At 40.1% G+C, this 23,826-nt stretch overlaps 1 protein-coding gene across 1 annotated transcript; it reads left to right on the top strand.

Moving 5' to 3' along the window:
• Positions 1-5,082: 5,082 nt before the first annotated feature.
• Positions 5,083-22,478, top strand: LOC140457911 (calcium-activated potassium channel subunit beta-4-like). Its single transcript, XM_072551688.1, has 3 exons — positions 5,083-5,765; positions 19,954-20,081; positions 21,848-22,478. The coding sequence occupies exons 1-3, from the start codon at positions 5,430-5,432 to the stop codon at positions 22,014-22,016; spliced, it is 633 nt and encodes a 210-aa protein (XP_072407789.1). The 5' UTR covers positions 5,083-5,429; the 3' UTR covers positions 22,017-22,478.
• The last annotated feature ends 1,348 nt before the right edge of the window (positions 22,479-23,826 follow it).

Below are 23,826 nucleotides of genomic sequence, written 5' to 3'. Positions count from 1 at the left end.
TTCAGAGGTAAATATTGATCTGGATATCCGGGAGCACTCCCCTGCTCTTGCACAGAAACAATGGAGCAGTGGGCCATTCAGCCCCAAGAGCCTGTTCTGTCATTCAGTTCATGGCTGATCATCAACCTCAAAATCATTTTTCTGTGTGACTCTCATAAATCCATTAATGTCAATAGTATCTCAAACTATTGATCTCTGTCTTGAACGTACTGTATAACAGAGTTTCCATAATCTCCACAGATTCAGTGCCCTTCAGATGAGGAAATCTTATCACATCTAAGTCCCAATTAGCTTGACCCTTATTCTGAGACTGTTCCCATCTTCCATGGCCTGGGAAACCCTACCCTATAGCCCTTTTAAGAATAAGTTTCAACAAGATCATTGTCATTCTTGTTAACTCTACAGAATTCAGGCCTCATAACCTCAGAGGACTTTTGCACCATATCACGAATTAGTATGGTAAACCTACGTGTCCCTCCCTCTGATTCGGCAGAATACTCCCAGGTGCAGTCTCACTAAGGTCCCATACAATTGATGAAAGACATCTATATGAAAATTCCTTAGATCACGTATTTGCCTTCCTAATTGTTTGTTACACCTGCATAAGAAAACATTCCAGTCTCTTACCATTTTTTTAAAAACCCTGCACTTTAGTCATCCACAGTGTTTCATTATGTTTTCGCTTAGTCACTCAACTTTTTCCATAATTCCTTCAAGTATGTTTGCATTCTCCTCACACCACACATTTACACCTATTGTAATACCAAAACCAAATTTAGGAATATCAGTTTGTTCAGAGATTCTTTCCCACACCTCTAGAGCAGGATTTGAACCAAGATGTCCCAAAGGTAGAGACATGACCACTGCACAGATGCCCCCATCAAAATTGATACAAGTTGTAACCAGCTGGGCCCAAATGCTATTATCTGCATTTTACAACTAATGGGCCATTTATTTCTTCAGTTTTCTTTCCATTAACTAACCTTCAATTAATATTAGTATGATTAAAGTTACAATTTAATTGTAATGTGTATGTACAAGGTGATGACATACTTGTCATGTCACAGGACTAAACTTCCAGAAACCCAACTTATGGTCTAGAGGCATAGGTCTAAATCCCATCATAGCAGATTATGAAATCAGAAGTCCATTTAAAAATGGAGTTAAAGTTGGCCAAATGTGACTTATAACAACTGTCGGTTGAGGGCTCTTGTGGTGCAATGATACTGTCCCTACCTTGGGCCAGAAGTCCTTTAAGTTATCTATCCCATACCATGTAATCCAAATCAGTTCGTTAACTTGTATGGGACACCATACTCACCGGTCCCTTTACCCTCCTCCCCATCACCAAGCAACTCTTACCTAATTCTGAAAATATGTGCTCTTGATTTGATATGCAAACTTCACATCAAATATTGACCTATTTGCTGCATGTTTAAATTCACGCCGATTTTAGGGTGAAAATCTCCGGTTTGTAAGAATTTAAGAGATGTGAAGTGGGCGTGCTGTTCAACGTTCACAGTGAACAGCCTAGAATTTAATTCCTGAAGGCAGTTGCCGTTATACTTAATCTGACACGAACCAACAGCCTCGTTCGGGACCAGGGGGAGCTACTCTAGTGAAGTTAATAGACTTGGTATCGAAAATTGAGCTGCACGAACATTAAGCCCAAGTTTAATATCAGACTATTAAGTAGGTAATTTGGTTTTGATTTGAAGTTCGTTAGCAAAGTACTGTTAAAGGAAATATTAATGTTATTGATATTCTCTGATAAATGTTATTGCGTGCATTCCTGAATACCTGTGATTGATACTTCGGAGGAAATCAACCTTCAAGATGTCTGGACAGAAGAGTAATAAGGAGCGAGCTATCGGCTATGGAGAGCATCATAGGAGCTCGATTCTTGTGTTCGCCTTCCCCAGAAAGGGTCACTGATTTGAAATGATTTGGACGACAAAGCTGATAGGAGAACTGGTGCCAACAAAGGTCTAACTGCTGCTCGAGCTTTAATATTCAGTCGTTAGTTAATTGATGGGGTCATAATTAACATTTTAAAAATCCTAACCCCACTTAAATACGGCATGCTCTACACTTCTTCACTCTGGTTGATGTATACTGAAAATAAATCTAGGGCACCCAGATTTCCAAACCAACTTAAATACGATCGAAGGTTATATCGTTCGATAACCGTAGACAAGAATGGAAAGAGATTGTGTTGGGTAATGAACATAATATCACCCCTCATCCAAGTTTAGGACTATAACGCACAGATTCAAATGAAGCGGAATTACTTGGAGGTAAGCTGCTGGCGGAAGCGAAGACACTCGGTCATGTCCCCGTAATCTCGATATTCCTCCTATTTTGATTTACATATTTTTTTGCTACAACTCATCCGCTAAAGTTTTAAAAGTGAATAGTATAGTCATAATGGGCCTAACAACCCCATGTATTTGTAATCTCTGCAGTTCTAGTTTCAGATATTAACTTGTGACGAAAATAAATGACTCAAATCAGTCACGTTCGAGACTCTCACCTGATTAACCATTCTTCACGCGTGAATCTTACCATAGACATCACTGATCAGCTGAAACCCTTCACCTGGACTTCCAGCTGGAGTTGTGACCTGGTGATCGGGGACAGGTAGTCTAATCAACTATTTACCCTCAGTAAATTTAGTAGTGTATATTTTTGTCTGAGCCAAACTAACAGCTGCATGTTTATTCAGATTAATCCACTGCTTTCTTGGATTCATGTTTATGTTTTTACAATAGAACACTGGAGCTGTTTTAATATGGCTTTGGATTTACCTCCCCTCGATAACAAGTGCATAAACCAGCTTGCTCGCATTACAGACTTTTGACTTATGTCAGCTAGAAGGCAAAGTCAGAAATTGGCTGGAAGGAAGTTGTACCTTTTTTCGAGTAACGGTGTAGATGTAACCAGCAATGGCAAGTAAATAATGAGTAAACATTCCTACGTGAGATTTTTATATTTTATATTAATTCCTGCAGTTATGTAGTCAGCTTTGTTTAATAGTGTACCTCCAGTATGAATACTGTTCTCGGTAACAACTCAAATTACTGGATTAGTGGTGCTGGAAGAGCACAGCAGTTCAGGCAGCATCCAACGAGCAGCGAAATCGACGTTTCGGGCAAAAGCCCTTCATCAGGAATAAAGGCAGTGAGCCTGGAGCGTGGAGAGATAAGCTAGAGGAGGGTGACGGTGGGGGTGGGGAGAACTCAAATTAGCTTTACTTTTGTAATGTTTCCTTGGTCCTTAACGAGCCAATTAAAACAAGTGAGCATTTTATTCCTGATGAAGGGCTTTTGCCCGAAATGTCGATTTTACTTGCTTCTCAGATGTTGCCTGAACTGCTGTGCTCTTCCAGCACCACTAATCCAGAAATAAGTCCCTTCGCTCCAATTCAGTTTCAACAGCTGTTGTCAAGCCTGCAACCATTCCTGCAATGTTTTTATTCTGAATTTCCAGCACCTGTAGTGTCTGTGTTTAGTTTTACTGAAAGTTTATACCGGATTACTGTAGACATTATGAAATACGCTTTTTTTTGTATGTACTGTTCTGCTGACCAAATATTTCTAAATATGACCAAATATTTCTAAATTTATTCCTTTTTGTTATGGCATTTCTATGCATTTTCTTTCTAATTTCAACATGTAATATTCAAAATCGAACAACCCCAACCTTTTCTGAGGAAACAAGTGTTCAGAATGTATCAGGTATGTTAGTAGCTTTTCCAAATGGAGAATGTTCAACTGTTCCACCTCTCTAAGGTTCTGCTGTAGTAGAGCTCCGAGACTGTTGAGTAAGTTAATGACCATAATAACTGAAGATAGCTGTATGGTTAAAGCAGCGAACACTAATTCCCAGATCCTTTAAGGGTGCCTTTCCCGGGAGGGAGGGAAGAGATAAGAAAATTCTCTACTAAATCTTTTTGTATCCTGATCCCACTTCGCAAATAGTATACGGTGGAATGATGAATGTAATCGAAGTGGATTATTCCTCCAATCACTTTGATTAAATGTAAACCGAAGGGCAAACAAATAATTTATCACTTCCATCATTGAAAGGAACAGAGGTGATGAGATTCCAGGAGAGAGCCATGTCCAACACTGTGGCTACACCAGGGGGGTTGCTGACTCGATAGCAATTTCCTCCAATGAATCATCCCGCCATGTCCCAGCTGTTCTTGTCCCACTCCCCCGTCATTCCCCCCTCAATTCCCCTCATTTCCCAAACCCCTCCCACACCCCCTCAACCTACCCAACCCCGCCCCCCAACCGTCCTCAACACCACTCCTCACCCTCTCAACCCCTCGCCCCCTTCTCTCCTGCTCCCCCCTCCTCTCCTTCCCCAGCAAATGGATCGTGGACTTCCCTCTGTCTCTCCGCCACTTCTTCCTGATTTTAGATCTTACAGGGTCACCCCGGGAAAGGAGTCAGGTAAATGTAGCAGAAAATTATTTCTGGAATGACTTCCGCTGTTAAGAAATTCTTTCAGACCCTTACTTATGAAGGAGGAGAAAGTGAGGTCTGCAGATGCTGGTGATTAGAGTGGTGCTGGAAAAGCACAGCAGGTCAGGCAGCTTCCGAGGAGCAGGAAAATCGACGTTTCGGGCAAAAGCCCTTCATTAGGAAGGGTTTTGATGAAAGGCTTTTGCCCGAGACGGCGATTTTCCTGCTTCTCGGATGCTGTCTGATCTGCTGTGCTTTTCCAGCACCACTCTAATCTATTACATGCCTTACCCAATCAACGGGCTCTGTTGTGGACAGTGAGAGAACTTTTAGTACGGAACTCCATGTCCACCGTTACAGGATGGTTTAAATGCTGAATGAAACCCGGAAGCTGCAAATCAGAAACTTGTTTCTGGTTTAAATGTTGTCTTGTTGGGACATCGACTACTGTTAGCCAAACACTCCCTGGATTGGGCTGGAGTTTGGAGGGAAAGGGTTTGCTATACAACCCGACTCTGTAATGGGATGTCTCTGTCACCCAAAGGCGGATCCAGAAATGCCTGTTCCACAGGGGCCCATCATTAGCACAGAGACCCTCCCACTGCCTGGCAGCTCCGTCTGGGAGCTATGCTCCTGAGCAGAGCAGTTAGTAAACAACAGCCACTTGGAGCTATGAGCTATTTCTATCTAAGAAGCTTACCTAATCCAGATGTAACTGTCAGGATTTGCAGAGCGGCAGCGTGGCAAGAGGGAAAGCCGCACACAGCTTTTAAATTCCAAACGAAAAAGCGAACAAAATGCGGCTGTTTCCTCAGCAACAGCAGCCAAGTTATTCAAGAGTTTTAGCTACCGGTTATCGGAGCTGAACTGAGGAAAGTTTTCTGAAGCGGTTGCCCAGGGCTAAAGCCTGCACTAGATTGTGGGTGTACTGAGAGCTGGCTTTCAGTTCCCCATCTGATGGCGAAGCCCAGGGTCACCTATGAGTATTCCGAGGCGGAGGATAAAAGCATCAGACTCGGCTTCTTCCTCATAATCTCCGGCATCATCTCCTTATTCATCCTCGGGTTTTGTTGGTTAAACCCCACGCTGAACAACATGCAGTGCAAGGCTGCTAACTGCACGGTGCTGTCGCTGCGGCACATCGCCGAGATGTCTGAGTGCACTTTCACATGTGGAGCAGATTGCAAAGGCACGTCGCTCTATCCCTGTCTCCAGATCTTCGTCAACAATTCCCAAACTAACAGCAAAGCGTTGCTCCATTATGACGAACAGCAACTCATTCGAAACCCGAAGGTAAAGTGAGCTGTTGATGTATCACCTTTAAAGAGGCTTGAAATTAAGCTAGCGAAATGAACATTTAACAATGTTGTATACATTTTGCAGTTGTGTTTTACAGCATCTTATTTAGGGCCTACAGTTTCTTAAATGCATTAATTGTACTTTCAGGAAAAAAAACAACTTTTTAGTTCGTTCAGAGATTAAATCTTATTTAGAATAATATACAATCAGTAATTATTAATGTTACCTAACTGTCCAATAGATATGTACCATTATGCGTTGGTGGCAACACTGATCTCCTAAATCCCCCCCCCCCCCCCCCCCCGAGAGTTGAATACTTAATCCCAGTTGAGACTTCAACGTGCAACTAAGGATGTGCTGTCTTTTGGACAAAATGTTTAACCAATTTCCTTGTGCCCTTCAGGTGGGTAAATCCCACAGCCCTCTTCAAACACTCTCCCAGTGTTCTGGCCTGCCTTTACCAATCAAAACAACATCACCCAAACGTTATCCTTGAACTGATTAAAGAATTGGCTGCCTACATTGATAACAGTACTTCATTGATTGTAATGCGCTTTGGGAGGTCATTAAAGATACAATATAAATGCAAACCTTTTCTTCAGTAAAAGTTTTTGTTTTGCCTGAAAAACAGCTAATGGAACAAAGGCTTTAAAGATGCTTCCTGACTTTAATCAACAAGTAATTTTGTCTTTGGATAAGTCAAGATGAGCCTTTTAAAATCGCTGACCAGTTTGAGTGACATAGGTAATATGGGAATAATGCATGAATGAAGTGCTGCTATCCAATATGTCATATGTACCCTTTTCTTTAAAAAAAGTCTTAATTACACATGCTAGTACTGTAAATGTCACAGAACCCTTGATTTGAGTAAACTGTAGCTTAACTTGTCAAAATAACCAATTAATTTTTTTATATCCTGGTGTCATTCAAACGTACTTTAATCATACACAACACAGTTATATTTCTTGAAATTATTCCAGTTGTTCTACCATAAAAAAACCTACAGAAGTTCTATTAATATTGATAGTGGTTCAGCTTCAGTCCATTCAGTGGGCTGTTTTAATTTATATTTTGGTGGTGAAATGTGAAGAACATCCAGACAGTACAAAGACTGGCAATAACAGTATTTAGATGCAATTAGTTCCAATCGTGAAACATCACATGAAAACTGATATTCACCAGTTTCACTTGAATCCTTTTGTTTGGTTGGGAGAGGATCAGACCAGATGTGAAATAAAACCACACAGGCAAGAAAATAGAAATAATTATATTCCTTACTGTGTGCCAAAGAGAACTGGAATTGCCAGAGTTCCCAAACCTATTGAATAATTTTCATTCTGTGCTAGAGAGTATGGTTTTTAGATGAGGATTAGAAATTAGTGAGATACCCTTAAAATGAAATTTCCTGATGACACTTGTCCTATTGCTTTCCATCATGCAGAATATGCATTTCAGCAAAGACACTCGAAGGCCGACGGTGCCAGTAGAACTGCCTTCCTGTGTGAATCAGTGTCTTTGAAATTGCATGCTATCTTGCAACTTCTCAACAAAATAGGGCTGTCTATCTGTAAGACAGCAAGTTGCTGGAAGTTTGTGTGATACTGAATTGCAGAGAATATTCAGCATCCTCCCATTAGCTGAAAATGTATCTGACAGCAGGAGAAATAGTGATCAACCTGATATGTAGAACAATCTCATATAAAATCAAAGTTGAATACATGCAGTTAATGTTAAACCTTCCAGCTCAGCAAGCAAACCTACATCCAGAACCTCAACCTGAGCTACAAATCTCAAAACTAGTTAATTTTAAAGTTAGTTCTAATTAGTAATGCCATCTTATTGAGCCTCACTAACATGTATTCCTACATTCAGTAGGTAACACAGTTACATTTGAGTGAGAATTTGTGGATTTCCAAGTGCCTAATTGCAAATCTAGACTAACATTTGGGGCATATAAACAGAGTCCTGTGATGCTATAGATTTTGACTTTTGATGTAACATTTAATTCTAATCTTATTTGAGTCTTCTTGTGCAATTGAATGCTTATGTCCAAGATCACCAACTAGTAAAGCGAGAGAGTTCTCCTAGTGCCTAACATTAAAACACGTTGCTGAGAGAAAGCCAACTCGTCAGACAATTAATTATTGTTTGGACAATCTACCAATGAGCAAATGCCCTTCTATATTTACACCACAGGAGTCATTCCAGTTTCAAACAATTCACCATCTCCAAAATGCTTTTGAAAATTGAAACAAAGTCTAAAATCAGTACATTTTTTAAGAGTAACTTTGTAATATTTCTGTCACCTTACAGATATTGATCATTTATAAGTTGCATGCTTAGCAAAAGTTTATTACCTTTTTATATTCAATTCATTAAATGTTGTATTTTTCACACACAGCTTTTGGGAATGCCAATTATTGATGACTTACTTGTGTTTTATTTAGTCATGCCTTATAGTTTCTTGTTCCATTACATTGTCTTGGTGATAGATTTACCCTTCAGAATGTGTATTTAACATAGTCAATCCATAGTAAAGACAAATGCGCAAGTATTCATACTTGTCACAGGAAGGCAGACTTTCATTTTTCTGACTGATTAAATTAGTGCTTTGCATTTAGCAATTTGTCTTAACATATTGTTAGTTATCTTATCTGACTATGACATAAATGTATTACCAACCTTTGTTGCATAGTCAGAAATAATATTATGCCATGACACACTCATGTTTGATGTTTTACTGACATGTGAAAAGTTTGATAATAATGGATTATGGCAATAGATATTTGAAATAAATGAAGTATAGTTTAAAGGCTTCATTTCACTGTTTGCAGAGAAGAGGGGGAAGTACTTTCTTTGTGAATATTGATTTGGTGAAATAAGATTGGAACATAGACAATTTTAAACTGCCAATAACCAGTTAAACCAATTTGTCCTTTGTATTCCCACTCATTCCCTCTCTACCCTTTCTATCTTGGCTCTTTTCACCTCCCCCCTCTCTACCTTCCAGACACTTTCTTCTTTCCTTTCGTATGTTCTGTCAAGAAAGGGAAAGTTTCACTTAGTACAATAACATGCCATCAAAGACTGACAATTGTGCTGAATTTCATACATTGTTGCTGGCCTTTTAAGGTTGTAATTGGCAACTCTGCGTCCTTCTAATCTCCAGCTCTCGTTCTAAAACCTTTTTGCTGTTGGCGTGGACTGGGAAAGCTCTAATGCTTGCATGCCCATTTCTAATTCTTCTGCATAAGGAAATCTAAAACATGCATGAAGTGCCAATTAGCTCACTGATTTAGTTACCCTCAGTAGAATACAAAATATGCACTTGGAAAACACAAGTAGGTACAAACTCCAGTGTGTAGGGTATCTCCAAATTTGAAAAGAGTAAAGGAAACTCCCATCTGAGATGAAGTCACGAAGATTTCTTTTCTCACTAAGTTGGTAGTCTTGCCCACAGAATATTGGAGACAGTAAGATTATTTATTATATCTATGCATATTACCCTAAGTGACTTTATTCTTGAATACGCTTTCTCCAGGGCAATTTTTTGTTATTGTTCGGGCTCACACTGATGCTGTTTAGCAACACAGAAGGTGTTGAAGGCTGAGGGTGAAGATGTTTATTTTTTATTTTACTCTTCATTAGAGAGTCCCTCAAGGATGTGTTTTTAGCCTGGCAATCAGAGGGAAAATGGCCCGCTCTCCCTCACTCTTAAAGGTGTCTCCTCCTCAGGAGAAGGCAGAGACTGGAGCCAAGAACAGCCTCTGGCATGGTGTTACAGAATAATTCTGTTTGCAACTATTTTTGAAAAACTTTCTTGTGACAATTTCCTGTGGTTCTTATAAAGATGCCTTGGAGACCAGCTTTCTTGACTGCAGCCAGCCCAGAGCCACCTGGTTTCATAGCAGACCAGTTATTAAAGTTCTGACGTTAAATAAAAGAATTAATATTTAATGAAAGCACATTAAGGATGGAAGGGCAGTTGATGCATCATGGCTGCAGCATGTGGGAACTCCTGGTTTCCAGTGTGATCTTGGGCAAATACATCTGCAGTAAATGTCTGTGGCTTAAAGAGTGTCAGCTTGCAGTCATTGAGCTGAAGGTGAAGCTTCAAACACTGACACCAGGAAGAAGGAAAGTTACCAGGATATTTGTACCAAGAGGCACTCACACTGTTAGGGTAGGGTCTACTCTATGCTACTCTCTCCCCACCCCCACCCTCCTCTAGCTTATCTCTCCATGCTTAAGGCTCACTGCCTTTATTCCTGATGAAGGGCTTTTGCCCGAAACGTCGATTTCGCTGCTCGTTGGATGCTGCCTGAACTGCTGTGCTCTTCCAGCACCACTAATCCAGTATTTGCTTTCCAGCATCTGCAGTCATTGTTTTTACCTCTTCTGACTTAGTCAGAGACCAGACAGAGTGGCTGTAGCTAAGGCCGATGAGGGGACTGAGAGGACAGGAGTGCAGGAGCCTTTATTCAACAGGTTTGTGTGTGTGTGGGGGGGGGGAGAAATTAGTGCTTGGGTTGCGTGATAGATGAGCTGCCTGCCCATTGCACTGTGGTACAGGAAGTCATTAAAGTCTGATGAGCAGAAATGAAATTAGTGGTGGAAATGTTGGGGACAGTACATAAGGGGGATTGACACTGTTCTCTGTGGGAATGAGCAAGAGTTTACAAGCTATATTGCCTGCCCAGTGCTGGGGTCTAGAATATGTGCTCAGTGCTGAGGAGGAAAGTATAGTGGGAAAGGGAAGCTCCAGTCATCACAGTCCATGTAAATTTAACATTGTAGGCAGGATGGAGAAAGAAGCCCTGCACAGTCAGAATGAGGAGCTAGGCACTAAATTAAGAAGCAGAACTTCAAATGTAATGATAGCTGGATTTTGACCTAAACCACATGCAAATTGGCACAGAGTGACTAAGGTTAGGAAAATGAATCGTTGGTTCAAAGGCTGGCAAATCAGAAGTGAGTTTTCTGTTTGTGTGGTGCTGGCATTAGTATTGTGTGGGCTGAGCCAATGGGACAATCTACACTGGTTCCAGTATGGTTTGAATGTTCTAGTGAGCTGTGTTACCTATAAAGTAGAGAGAGTTTTGAATGAAGTGTTGAGATAAGGGATCACATTTCAGGAAAAGTAAACAAAGTGGGCGGCACGGTGGCACAGTGGTTAGCACTGCTGCCTCACAGCGCCAGAGACCCGGGTTCAATTCCCGCCTCAGGCGACTGACTGTGTGGAGTTTGCACGTTCTCCCAGTGTCTGCGTGGGTTTCCTCCGGGTGCTCCGGTTTCCTCCCACAGTCCAAAGATGTGCAGGTCAGGTGAATTGGCCGTGCTAAATTGCCCGTAGTGTTAGGTAAGGGGTAGGTGTAGGGGTATGGGTGGGTTGCGCTTCGGCGGGGTGGTGTGGCCTTGTTAGGCCGAAGGGCCTGTTTCCACACTGTAACTAACCTAATCTAATCTAATCTAATAAAACAATCAAGACAAAACAAGAAGGAAGGAATTAATATGGGAGCCAGTAAATAAACAGAAGAGGAAGGGATAGAATGTAAAAATCTCTAAGAATAAATTAACAGATAATGCTGGAGGTTGGAAATATAGGACAAAATTGAAAGCTTTGTATTTGAAACAAAACAGATGAACTATGAACGCAAATAGAAATAAACTAGTACATTTTGGATAGCCATTGCAGAGATATTGTTATAGGCTGACCTGTATTTTGACCTGAATATTAGAGGGGAATGTGACATTATGAAAGATAGGAAGCTAGGAGACAGTGGATGGGTGGCTCTGTTAGTTATTGTTATTAGCACAACATTGAGGGCAAACAAGTTCCAGAAACCCCAGAATGTAGAAACGGTTTGGGTATATTTGAGAAATAATAAAGGCAGGAACCATATGTTAGGGTGGAGTATAAAGGACAAAATAACTTGGACTGCAAAAGAAAATGGCTTTGGTCTTTCTGGTATTGAATTGGAGGAGTTTTTGCTTGGGTACTACTAGATGTGGAATAAACAGCTTGATAGTTCATGACTGTGGAGGAGATTGGAGTGGTGGTGGAGCTATAACGCGGAGTCTTTTCAACACGTGAAAACTAATACAACCTTTGTGCTTCCTTGCCTGACTCAGAACTTACTTCTCCCGTCTTTGCTTTCAAATGTCCATTTTAGCACTAAGACTGGTTAAAGTTATGCTGATATTTTGTGATTGCAATCTTGGTGTGCTATTGCTTCTCTCACTCCTCCTTCATGGTGTTTAATATCCCAACCACCTCCACCGTCTCTCCTTTATAGTTGACCTGTGATACCTACTATAGCTTGCTTCATATCTGCCTCTGCTATAATGGTTGCATTTCCCAAGGCTCCAATTTTGGTCCTTTTCTCATTACTTTATGAATGGTGACTTTATCTGAGGAATGGAACAGTTGTGCTGTAAACAGACAACATTTTAAAACAGTTCTCAACTTTGTGGTTCCATTCATGACAACTTGATCATCTGTGTTGACTTGACCATTTAGCTACTCAATCAATGACTGTGAATCATCTTTGACTAAGAACTTGCTGCTTATGCTATTCGGCTTCCACCAAAGTTTGAGTCTGACATTGCCCTCTTCCCTACCATGTCTTTCAGAGTGAGCACAATACAATACTGAATGTTCTCCCTACTTCAGAGCTGAGTATCAAGGTTTAGTTTCCAACTCTGACCTCACCAGGCCCCAATATTACTGAAACTCCTAATTTGTGTCATTGCCCCTGAGGCTATTATTTTGATTGTTTCTTTGCCAAGTTCCTGACTTCTGTGCACATCAAATTAAAGTGCGTTCAAAGTTTCAGCACCATATGTTTCTGTTGTTTTAAAAACTCACTCCTATCTCCCCAAGTGCCTTTCCAACCATTATCTCCTGTGTTAGTTTTCAAAATGGTTGTCCTAACCTACAAATCCTTCCCTGATTTTATTTAAAATAGTTCTACAACCCGTTCTGCCATTTGTTCCAAGAGATACCTTCCATCATCTACCTCATCTATTCTGCATTCCTCACACCATCTCTGTCCACTCTCCCTTGGCAAAAGGCAGTCCATCGATCTTCCATGTTGGCGCAGTCTAAGTTCCTGTTCCATAACATCTCTCCCTTTGCTTTCAAAAACTTCCTTAAAACCTACAACCGTGATCACTAGTTTTCATCTCCAACACACACACTCTTCACTGCTTAGTACCTGGTTATTTCGTCTGAAGAACTTTGCAATATTTCAATAGAGTCATGCAGCACAGCAACAGACCCTTCGGTCCAACTGGACCATGCTGACCAGGTTTCCCAAACTAAACCAGTCCCATTTGTCTGTTTGGCCCATTTTCCTCTAAATCTTTCCTATTCATGTACTTGTCCAAATGTCTTTTAAATGTTGTAACTGTACCTGCATCTATCACTTCCTCTGCCTGTTCATCCCACAAACAAACCACCCTGTGTATGAAAAAGTAGCCCCTCCGATCTCTTTTTAAATCTTACTCCTCTCACCTTAATATTCTGCCCTCTAGTTTTGAACTCCCCTATCCTAGGAAAAAGACCTTTTGCTGTTCACCTTATCTATGCCCCTCATAGATTAATATACCACTATAAGGTCACCCCTCAGCCTCCTACACTCCAGGTCAAGAAGTCTCAGTCTATCCAGCCTCTCCTTATAACTCAAATCCTCCAGTTCTGGCAACAACATTGAAAATCTTTTCTGCACCCTTTACAATTTAAGAACAGCCTTCCTATAGTTGGGCAGCCAGAACACTACACAGAAGTTGTGATGTGGACGTTTTGAGATTTTTCTTTCTTAAATGAGATTGGTAATCATTATTTAACTTCTGCTTAAAGAAAAGCCTTGCTGTAAAATTCTAAGGTTGTACAAGGAGTGATATATGGAAAATGGCAGACCTTTTTAAGATTAGAGATTTGAATTTTCAATTTGTAATTGAATGAGAAAGCAACATGATTTCATGTTCTAAGACATTTGCAAAGTTAAAAATCATACAATACCAGGTTATATTCCAACAGGTTTAATTGGAAGCACTAGCTTTCGGAGTGCTGCTTCTTCAGGAGGTTGTTAACCACCTGATGAAGGAGCAGCACTCTGAAAGCTAGTGCTTCCAATTAAACCTGTTGGACTATAACCTGGTGTTGTGATTTTTAACTTTGTACACCCCAGTCAAACACAGGCATCTCCAAATCATAAGATATTTATAGTTAGCAACATATTAAATGCAGTATTGACTAAACACTATACTGTAGTAATCTATTCCTGAAGTGACAGAACAAAATGTTTAACATTGTGGAAAACCTGTTATCAGGTACACATTTCCCTGTCTTTTATGTTGACCTCAAATTCTCCCAGAATTCAAGATGATTCTTGGCTCCTCAGGATTTACTGCTATTCTTTTTCCTTCTTAGCCTGGAAATGTACTTATGATGAAAGCATAATTTGAGATTCTCCTGCCAGCACATTAGATTAGCTAAGGTGAATCTAATCGCTTTCTTTCAACTGCTTATAAATTTGGTCTTTTCAACCAAGCATGACATAAAAGACTAAAATTCCCTGGAATTTATATCCTCATAATTTAGCAGTGACTGCTCCTAGCATTGAGTGAGTTATAAATGTTGAGTAATATAAAATCTGCAAGTGAGTTCTTGAAGGTTGGGGCAATTTGCTTGCTTGATCTTTAATCTGTGAATAGTTAATGAGAGCCTTGTAGATAACCAGTGAAAATGTGTTCTGTTTCTCACAGAAATATCCCTCGCCCTGCTGTACATAAAAGATTTTGTCCTTTCTTCTTAAGTTGTGCTCATTCATCTGTTACATTTATTCAATCAAGACTTGATTGTCATACATTATCCAATATGCTTAACATTAGCACAATGTTTTCAAGAGGTTTACACATCAGAACAGTCAACTATTATGATTTCAATTCAGCAATAGTCGACCTACCTTGGACAGTTTATCTCTGTGTAGGATGTTTTGCTCCTTCAGTATTTCTGCCTTCATCGATCATTACAGAGAACCAGCGATATTCGCTAAAAGCCCACCTTGTTTTCAAATGACCATCTTGCAAATTAAAGTTTCAGCTGCTGAGTACTAACACAGATTAATAGTTAATAATCGTATCAGTGTGTGTGTAAAACATTCCTCAATGCATTCAGTCGTGTAAAATTTTTAAAAACAATGTGCTTCTGGTGAAGCTGCCAGAAGTTTTGACCACTTTAGCATTTTCAAAATACAATATTGAGAAAGATGACCTATGCTATATACAAATTCCCATTAATATTTTAGAAAGAAACAGTTACAAAGGTATTCTATTTAGTTCAAAGGATTTGTCTCAATTTGCAGAAGCATTATGCTTAAGTGTTAAGGTTTGCATACAGATTTGTAGCTAGGGGTGCTGGTTGCCGTGCTTGTGCGTATGTTCGCTGAGCTGGGAAGTTGATCTCGGAAACAGCAGGAATGGCACCAATAAATTCCAGAAGACACAGTAGCACTTTGCAGGAGGCTCCAAAGCACTGAAGATATCACCTAGACAGGGGACGAAACGTCTGCAAATCAACTTCCCAGCTCAGTGAACGTACCCCCAACCACAGCTTAAGTGTTTTCTAAGATATTCCACAATATCAATTATTCCAATCAAATTCATTATTCTTCTCTTAATTTGTTTCTTGCCAACCAAGAAATGTCTGAAGACCTTGGACACTGCAAAGGCTTTAGGCCTGACAAGATCCTTTGTGATAGTACTGAAGATAAACACTCCACATCTAACTGAGTTGAAAAGTTTGGTGCTGGAAAAGTGCAGCAGGCCAGGCAGCATCCGAGGAGCAGGAGAATCGACATTTCGGGCATAAGCCCTTCTTCAGGAATAAGGCTGGTGCTTGCCTGAGATAAAAGGTTGGGGGTGGGGAATTTGGGGGAGGGGCACTGGGAATACAATAGGTGGAAGGTGGTGAGGGTGATAGGCTGGAGCGAGGGTGGGGCAGAGAGTTCGGGAAGAAAATTGCAGGTCAAGAGGGCAGTGCTGAATCCGGGGTTTGGGACTGAGATAAGGTGGGGGGAGGGGAAATGAGGAAGCTGGAGAAATCTACATTCATTCCGTGTGGTTGGAGGGTTCCTAGGTGGAAGATGAGGCGCTCCTTCCTCCAGGCGTCGTGTGGTCAGGGTCTGGCGATGGAGGCGGCCCAGGACCTGCATGTCCTTGGCGGAGTGGGAGGGGGAGTTAAAGTGTTGAGCCATGGGGCGGTTGGGTTGGTTGGTGCAGGTGTCCCAAAGGTGTTCCCTGAAACGTTCTGCAAGTAGGTGGCCTATCACCCCAATGTAGAGGAGACCACATCGGGTGCAACGCATACAGTAAATGTGTATGGAGGTGCAGGTGAATTTACGACAGAATTGGAAGGATCCCTTGAGGCCTTGGAGGGAGGTGAGGGGGGAGGTGTGGCCGCTTGGCACACCAGCCTCGTTCCTGAAGAAGGGCTTATGCCCGGAACATCGATTCTCCTGCTCCCCGGGTGCTGCCTGGCCTGCTGCGCTTTTCCAGCACTACACTTTTCAACTCTGGTCTCCAGCATCTGCAGTCCTCACTTTCTCCTACCACATCTAGCTGAGCCAATCAACAAGTTATTCGAGGACAATGTGCAAAGTTACCCAGATATGTCTTGTCCACCAAAAGCAGGACCAATCCAATCTGACCAATTAGCACCTTATCTGCCTCCTGAGCTACATAGTAATAGCCTATTCCCTGATTAACAGTTTGGGTTCTACCAGAGCTCAGTCACTTATGATTTCATTTTTAGACCAAATCTACAATGGATAAAAGAGCTAAAAGTGAGCGGTGAGTTGACCATGAATGCCAATGACATCAACATAATGTTGGACCAAGTGTGGCTTTCAGAGCCTTATCCAACCTAGAGTCGGTGGGAATTGTGGGCCAGGAGGTTGGGGCGGGGGAAGATGCTCTCCACTGATTAGAATCATGCATTGCATAAAAGAGGATGATTAGATTGTTGGAGGTTAAAAGTCAATCCTGTCAACGTCTTTGCTGTGATTCCAGCTGAGAGGAATACTGGATCATTCAAATCTTAGAGTGAAACCGGACCTGATAAGGCTTGACTTTGTTTACCATTGAGGTCAGCCACTGATCATATTTACATTTAACAAAAAACATTAAAGTTTATTACACTAGTGATAACAAAAAAACTACCAATTTACACTATATAATAACTATAAAAACAAAGATAGATTCAACTTCTTTAACCCGATAATAATTTTACTGACCCCCATATCTCCATGAAAAGTCACCCCATTTCCATGCTCAGCTGAAACTGCTCTAAATCTATTACAAATTATACATGTGTATCCACTCAATGCTTATTTTTAATGCCTTTACTCAAGACCCTTAAAATGGGCTGCTGAATCAATTCGTATATTGTTTAATATTAATTTCCTAAACCGATGTCTTCAACAACTTTGTAGGATGTTTAACTCTGAGAAATCTCCACAATTCCACTTTTTGGAGTTTTCTTCCTTTTGACTTCTAAGTAACTTGGGACTGCTTTCCATCAATGACCACATGCAAATAATAGCAGTAGTTATTAATTAATAACAAGTACCTCTGCTATTGTAGACTTCTCTCTCAATCTTGCTGTATTACAATCCAGAGAGGGGTTTGGGAGTGCAAAACTCAAACCACTAGGTACCTTAGCAATGGTCTCCATGGGTGGCTTACTAGATGTTTAGCTACAATCATGTGCCCTCTTAAAAATATTGTTTTGAACTTGCTGCTCAAAATTAGTTTCTGACTAAATGTCAGACCTTCACTGAACAGAAAACTAAAATTCATTTTCCCTTTTCTTTAAAATCCATATTACAAAAATCTTTACACAGGTCATCGCTACAAGCATTCATTTGGGTAGGCATAGTGTTTAATTCCCTCACAAGATTAGTACGTCATTAGGTAGGCCAGCATTTATTGCCCATTCTGAAAGAGGGACAGTTAAGAGTCAAATACATTACTATTAGTCTGGAGTCACATGTTGAGCAGACCAGGTAAGGACAGCAGTTTCCTTCCCTAGAGGACGTTAATGAACCAGGTGGGCTTTTCCTGGCAATCGGTAGTGGATTCATTGTCATCATTAGACTCTTAATTCCAAATTTTTATTCAATTCAAGTCCCACTAGCCCTTGAAACACGACCTGAGTTTCTGGGTTAACAGTGATAATACTGCTCGGCCATCACATTCCCCAATAAGATTTTAATCAACCTGTTCAGGCATGTTTTGACACCATTCTGGAGCAGGTGGGATTTGAACTCAGGCCTTCTGATCTAGTGACACTACTACGATGACTCCATAACCTTCCATGTCATCAGGTTAGATATTTTCTTGTTAACATGTTTAGTAGTATCATATACCTCTGTAGCAATTTGAACATGAGCCTAGGCCTCCTGACTCAGATATAGGTACACTACCATCGCACCTTAGGACTCCTCTCTTTGTCAGGGTTGACATTTTTTAATCATTTTGATTAGAGATGTTCTAATACACCTCTGGAGCAGGTGGGACTTACAGGACTCCTGACACTGAGGTAAGAACATTACCACTGCACTGGAAGAAACCTTTCATCAGTGTGTATATTTTTCCAAGTAAATGATGGAATACTGCTGGAATAGGTTGGACTTGGAACCAGGTCTCCTTCGGAGGTAGGAATACTACCATTGCATGACAAGAACCCCCTTTTCATCAAGATGTGTTTTCCAATAAACCTGTCCAGTGATAGCATTACATTTCTGGAACAGGTAGAACTTCAAACCAGCCCTCTTGGCTCAGGGGTAGGAACACTACCAAAACAAAGTCTGAAATAGCTAGAAAAACTTGGCAACATCTGTGGAGAGAAAGCAGCATTAATGTTTGGGGTCCAGTGACTGTTCTTAAGAAGTTCTGCTGTTTATCTTGGTCTAGCTGCCATCAGGCCACCTGATAGGACAGATCAACAATATAGACAGACAGACAATGGGAGGAGGGTTAGAGGGGAAAGATATAAAAGAGACCTAAGGGCCAACTTTTTCCACACAGAGGGTGGTGCGTGTATGGAATGAGCTGCCAGAGGAAATGGTGGAGGCTGGTACAATTGCAACATTTAAAAGGCATCTGGATGGATATCTGAATAGGAAGGGTTTGGAGGGATATGGGCTGGGTGCTGGTAATTGAGCCTAGATTGCATTGGGATATCTGGTCGGCATGGACAAGTTAGACCGAAGGATCTGTTTTCGTATTGTCTCTAAGTACAAAGCAATTGCTGGGGCCAAGGAACTGAAAAAGCAAAAAATGCTGGAGAAAATTTCAACTTTGATGTTTGGAGTTGAAATAAAATCTGAAGTGATCTAACAAATTTATTTTAGGTAATAGAAGTTGTAAATCTAAAACATTACTTTGAAGTAACTTCTCAAAGTAAGACAAGGGGGTGTCCAAACTATTCAGAGAAAATACAAGGACTAATATTACTAAAGATTGTTCAACATGTGAGATGAACTTCCAGGTAACGCAATGAAGGTAAAAAATACCTAAAACAATTCAATGTTGTCAATACAGCTCTTAAGATTTTTCTGGAGAAATTAATTAAGATGGATCTAAATATTTGCCTGACGATGAATATTTTGGAATCAACCTTTGATGTTTCTATGCCTTCAGTGTGCAGATAATTTTGGTGACTGCCAAATTCCACAGTCAACAAGCATCTCTCTGAAGAAGAACATCATGTTGTGTTTTAGATGTGCACCTTTTCAACTCAATTGGAAATCAAAAAGAGATCTCACTCTCGTGCTATCTCTCTCTCTCTCCCTCTTGCTGTTACTTTCTCTCCTTTTTTTCTAATTGATGGAGAATGCCGACATGGACATACAGATGTTAACTACATTTTTTTGCATCCAATATTTCCATCAGTTAAAAGGTTGCAACATCCACATGAGGTGGACTGGTAAATTTGCAGGAGATAACATTTGAGTGGCAAGATTACATTTCGCTGTTGGAGTGTGGCCAACAAAGGACACTGTAGTAAAGTAATAGAATGTGCTGCTACTTGTTAACATGTTTTCTTTTCAAGCTTGTACATTTCATGAGATTCTTAGTCAATGCTTTGTCATAACACAGTTCTCATTTTATACAGTGTTCGTATATTCCTCCTTGTGAAAGAGACAATCAGAAAAACTCAGAGAATGTTATGAGTTGGCATGATTATTGGAAGGAAGAAATAGGCTCTCAGACTTTTATGTGCTATATAAATCAACAACGAAGGTAAGACTGAGAAAATACCCTGCACACAGGAATTATTTTTACATACAATACACCTTTGTATTGTTTTATTAAATGTACAGCATTAAAAATTTCCCTACAGCACATCAGTTGACTGTGACTTGTGCATTTGATATGAAAATGCAAATGATCTAGATGTTTGTCTTCACAGTTAGAGTTTCAAGTTTCAAAGCATATTCGAGATGTTACAGAATTGTTATGCCGACATCAGGAGTGCCCTTAAAACTCTTAAAACCAATTTAAGTACTATATAGATGATGCATATAGGAAGGTCTTGTATCAAGGTTTGCATGCCATTCAGTGAACCCACCCAGTTTTGGAATTGAAAGGAATGTAAGAAAAATCTGTTAGCTTTGTAGAAACTGTGTGATCTACCCCTGCCAGATTTCTCCTGTCTGAGTTTCTCCCAGATGATACTTTAATGCCCATGTGGTTAAAGTGGAAATCTATCCTACAAAAACATAAATGTCACACTTCAAACATGGTAAAATATTTCAAGGCACTGCAGAAGAATGTTCACCAACAAAATTTGAGACCCAGTCGCCCATAGTACAGAAGCTTGGCCAAATAGGTAGGTTTGAAATATGACATTAACCCAAGTGAGAAAGGCACAGGTACCCATGTAGCTTTATAATAATTAACTGATTTTCTAGATTTCCTTCCTGAAATATTTTATAACCTCTGTCCATTATGTTTACTAATCTGCTCGTGCTTATGAAAAGATATCACATAAGTACTGATTTAATTAGATAACATAATTAACCCCCCAAAAAATATTTTTATTCATTTGTGGGACATGTGTTGCTGGCTGGCTAGCATTTATTGTCTATTGGTAGCTGACTTTGAGAAGGTGCTGCATTCCAAGGACCCCCTCAGTTCTGAAATGGAACTTGGGACATATGCAAACATTTTAATGTAAAATGTCCTGGATGCCATGTTGGTAAACGGATCAGATGCACATGCTTAATGATTCTAAGAAATTTCACCACCAGTATTTGGTTCCTTCCATTTGTGAATCACTTTAAACTTAACAAGTTCGGTATCAGAATTTGAATGAATTTGGAGTATCCCAGATGATGAATAAGAGAAATTCCGATTGCAGTAATGTCACAGTGGTTTGTGGAGGAAGGGGATTGGTGGGTAAGGCCAGAAGGGTGCCATGCCACTGTGTGGCACATGTTCTCCTGGAAGGAATGTGGGTCTTAGCAGGAGGATGAGTGCATGCTGAAGGCAGTCCCATCTCCATTGCCATGAGCCACTCACTGGATATGTTACAGAGCTTTCAGTCATCTGACCTGATCTGTGGCTCAGTGTCAGACTTTGTTTTATAAAATGCCTCTGGGCATTTCATTATTTAAAGACTTTATAAACTTAAAGTTTTATAAGTTGACATTGTGAAAGTGATCTCAGGAAACCTGCAGTAACTGCAACCCTGACCAGTGGATGAGGTAGCATCAGCAAATTACTTCAAGTATGAAAAAAAGGTGTTTGGTTAGACGTTGATAAAAGTGATTCAGAGAGAGAGTGCTGGAGATACTCAGCATGTCTGGGAGTATCTGTGGAGAGAGAAAGAGTTAATGTTTCAAGTCCAACGTAACTCTTTGTAATGAGAAAAGGGTGGTTTTGCCATGCATATTTGAATAAGCAGTTTGCTTCCTTGTTGGTTAAATTGTTGAAATATATATTTGTATGCTGTTTATTTTTCAAGTGTACTGCTCACTAAGATTGTGTTTTGGGTTCCTTTTTAGACCTGATGATGCGCTTTTGAAGCGTGCCCATGATGAAAATGTTCTTTTGCACTGTGTACTCTGGCCTCTCCTTACTCTCCTGGTGGGTGTCCTGATTGTGCTTTTGACAATTTGTGGTAAGAGTCTTGCTGTTCGAGCAGAAGCACTGCAGAAAATGAAGTACTCCTAGTGAGAAGACTGATCAGAAGTGGCAATCAGGCAGCATTCTTACAGGCAAATAATCAACAGTATATTCAAAGGCAAATCCTTGACGACAAAGGCCTGAAATCATTTTATGCAAGTGTCGACTTACAAAGTTTTGAATGATTTTAAGCTGCTGGGAGGACTGAAGGCTTGATGATTGGATATAAATGCTTGAAATTTGGCATGAAGATTCCATCTCCTCATTACTGAGAGAAAAAATGCAACCGATGTAATGTACCTTAGCTGTTTCCTTTGATTCATTTTCAATTCAGTTATCCTCGTTTCTGGAATATATTGCGAGTTAACTGCAGCCCAACATTTTTGTTAACCTTAGTTAGAAGAAAATGCTAGAACCCTTGTTAACTATTTTTCAAAGATCTGTACTTTGTAATGATGTAAAGATGAAATTGTTAATGAATGGTTTTAAAAATAAAGTCTTCTGCAAATACTGAATATTTTGTCTGGTCACCTTTTAGGGAGTAATGTAAGGACTTCCTTTATTTTTCCCACATTGCTCAAAACGCCCGGAGATGTGGATCTACCTCAGATTGATGCAGTTCAAAAGGAAGCGTTTTGACCGGTTGTGACTGTGCTGGGCTTTTGAAAGTGATAACCAATGAATCCTACTCCCCTAATCTTTTTCAAAGTAAGCGTTTGCACATCATATGTTTATCTATTTCGCTTTAGAAAGTTATTATTGAACCTGTTTCCAACATTCATTCAGATAATGAGTTCAGATCATCATTACTTCCTGAATACACTTTTGCCTCATGCAGCATTTAGTTCTTTTATCAATTATCTTAGCTCCACTTTTGCAACAAGAAGTGCCTAAATTGAGGATTCAGTTGATGTTTGTGTTTTGATGAACATAAAGGTGCAATGAAGTATGAACTCTGATTATGTTTTACATAAAATATGATAATTGCTACTTGAAAACCTCTGACAAGCCTTTGGGGTGAAACAGTAACATGGATTTACATAAGCAAGGGAAAAATAACTTATTTGAAACATCTGGCCAGGTTTATTATAATGTCATGTTGTAGAGTCAGTAGTTCTTACTATAGAAACCTTAGTTCCTATTTGATTCATTACTGGGGCTAATCAGGGCTCACTGAAAACTCAACTGTTGTGAATGCAAACTAAATGCCAATGCTAACTTTTGGATCATTATGAATCCTCAAAAGTTGTAAGTAAAACTTATTTTTAAGAAATCAAATCATTTGGGTTTTGATTTGTTACAAAATGAAGTAAGTGGAATTCAATATCTTGTCTCCAATATTTTAACATGTTCAAAGTAGTAATGTTCTTTCAAGAAAAAGTCCTGTGTTTAAAACTCTTAAGCTTACAAGATAAGAGCAAGTAAATTACTAAGAAGGGAAAACAACTGAAAAATACCATTTTGAAAGGATGGAAGAAATTCTACATTAGAGATGTACAGCACAGAAACAGACCCTTAAGTCCGACTCGTCCACGCCGACCATCTATCCCAACCCAATCTAGTCCCACCTGCCAGCACCCGGCCCATTTCCCTCCAAACCCTTCCTATTTATATACCCGTCCAGATGCCTTTTATATGCTACAATTGTACCAGCCTCCACCACTTCCTCTGGCAGCTCATTCCATACATGCATCATCCTCTGTGTGGAAAAAATTGCCCCTTAGGTTTAGTGAGAGGGGAAAAATATAACAGACCTATGTCCTCTAGTTCTGGACTCCCCACCACAGGGAAGAGACTTTGTCTATTTATCCTTTCCATGCCCCTCATGATTTTATAAATCACTATAAGGTCACCCCTC

Source organism: Chiloscyllium punctatum, chromosome 32 (genome assembly GCF_047496795.1).
Source record: "Chiloscyllium punctatum isolate Juve2018m chromosome 32, sChiPun1.3, whole genome shotgun sequence".
Classification (NCBI taxonomy): Eukaryota; Metazoa; Chordata; class Chondrichthyes; order Orectolobiformes; family Hemiscylliidae; genus Chiloscyllium; species Chiloscyllium punctatum.
The sequence above is the reverse complement of the archived record's forward strand: the minus strand, read 5'-3'. Positions and strand labels throughout refer to the sequence as shown.

Excerpts from the sequence above, each read along its gene's own strand:
- LOC140457911 (XM_072551688.1), top strand. The coding sequence starts at position 5,430 with ATGGCGAAGCCCAGGGTCACCTATGAGTATTCCGAGGCGGAGGATAAA. Across the intron at positions 5,766-19,953 it reads AACTCATTCGAAACCCGAAG|TGTTCGTATATTCCTCCTTG; the intron begins GTAAAGTGAGCT and ends CATTTTATACAG. Across the intron at positions 20,082-21,847 it reads TATATAAATCAACAACGAAG|ACCTGATGATGCGCTTTTGA; the intron begins GTAAGACTGAGA and ends GTTCCTTTTTAG.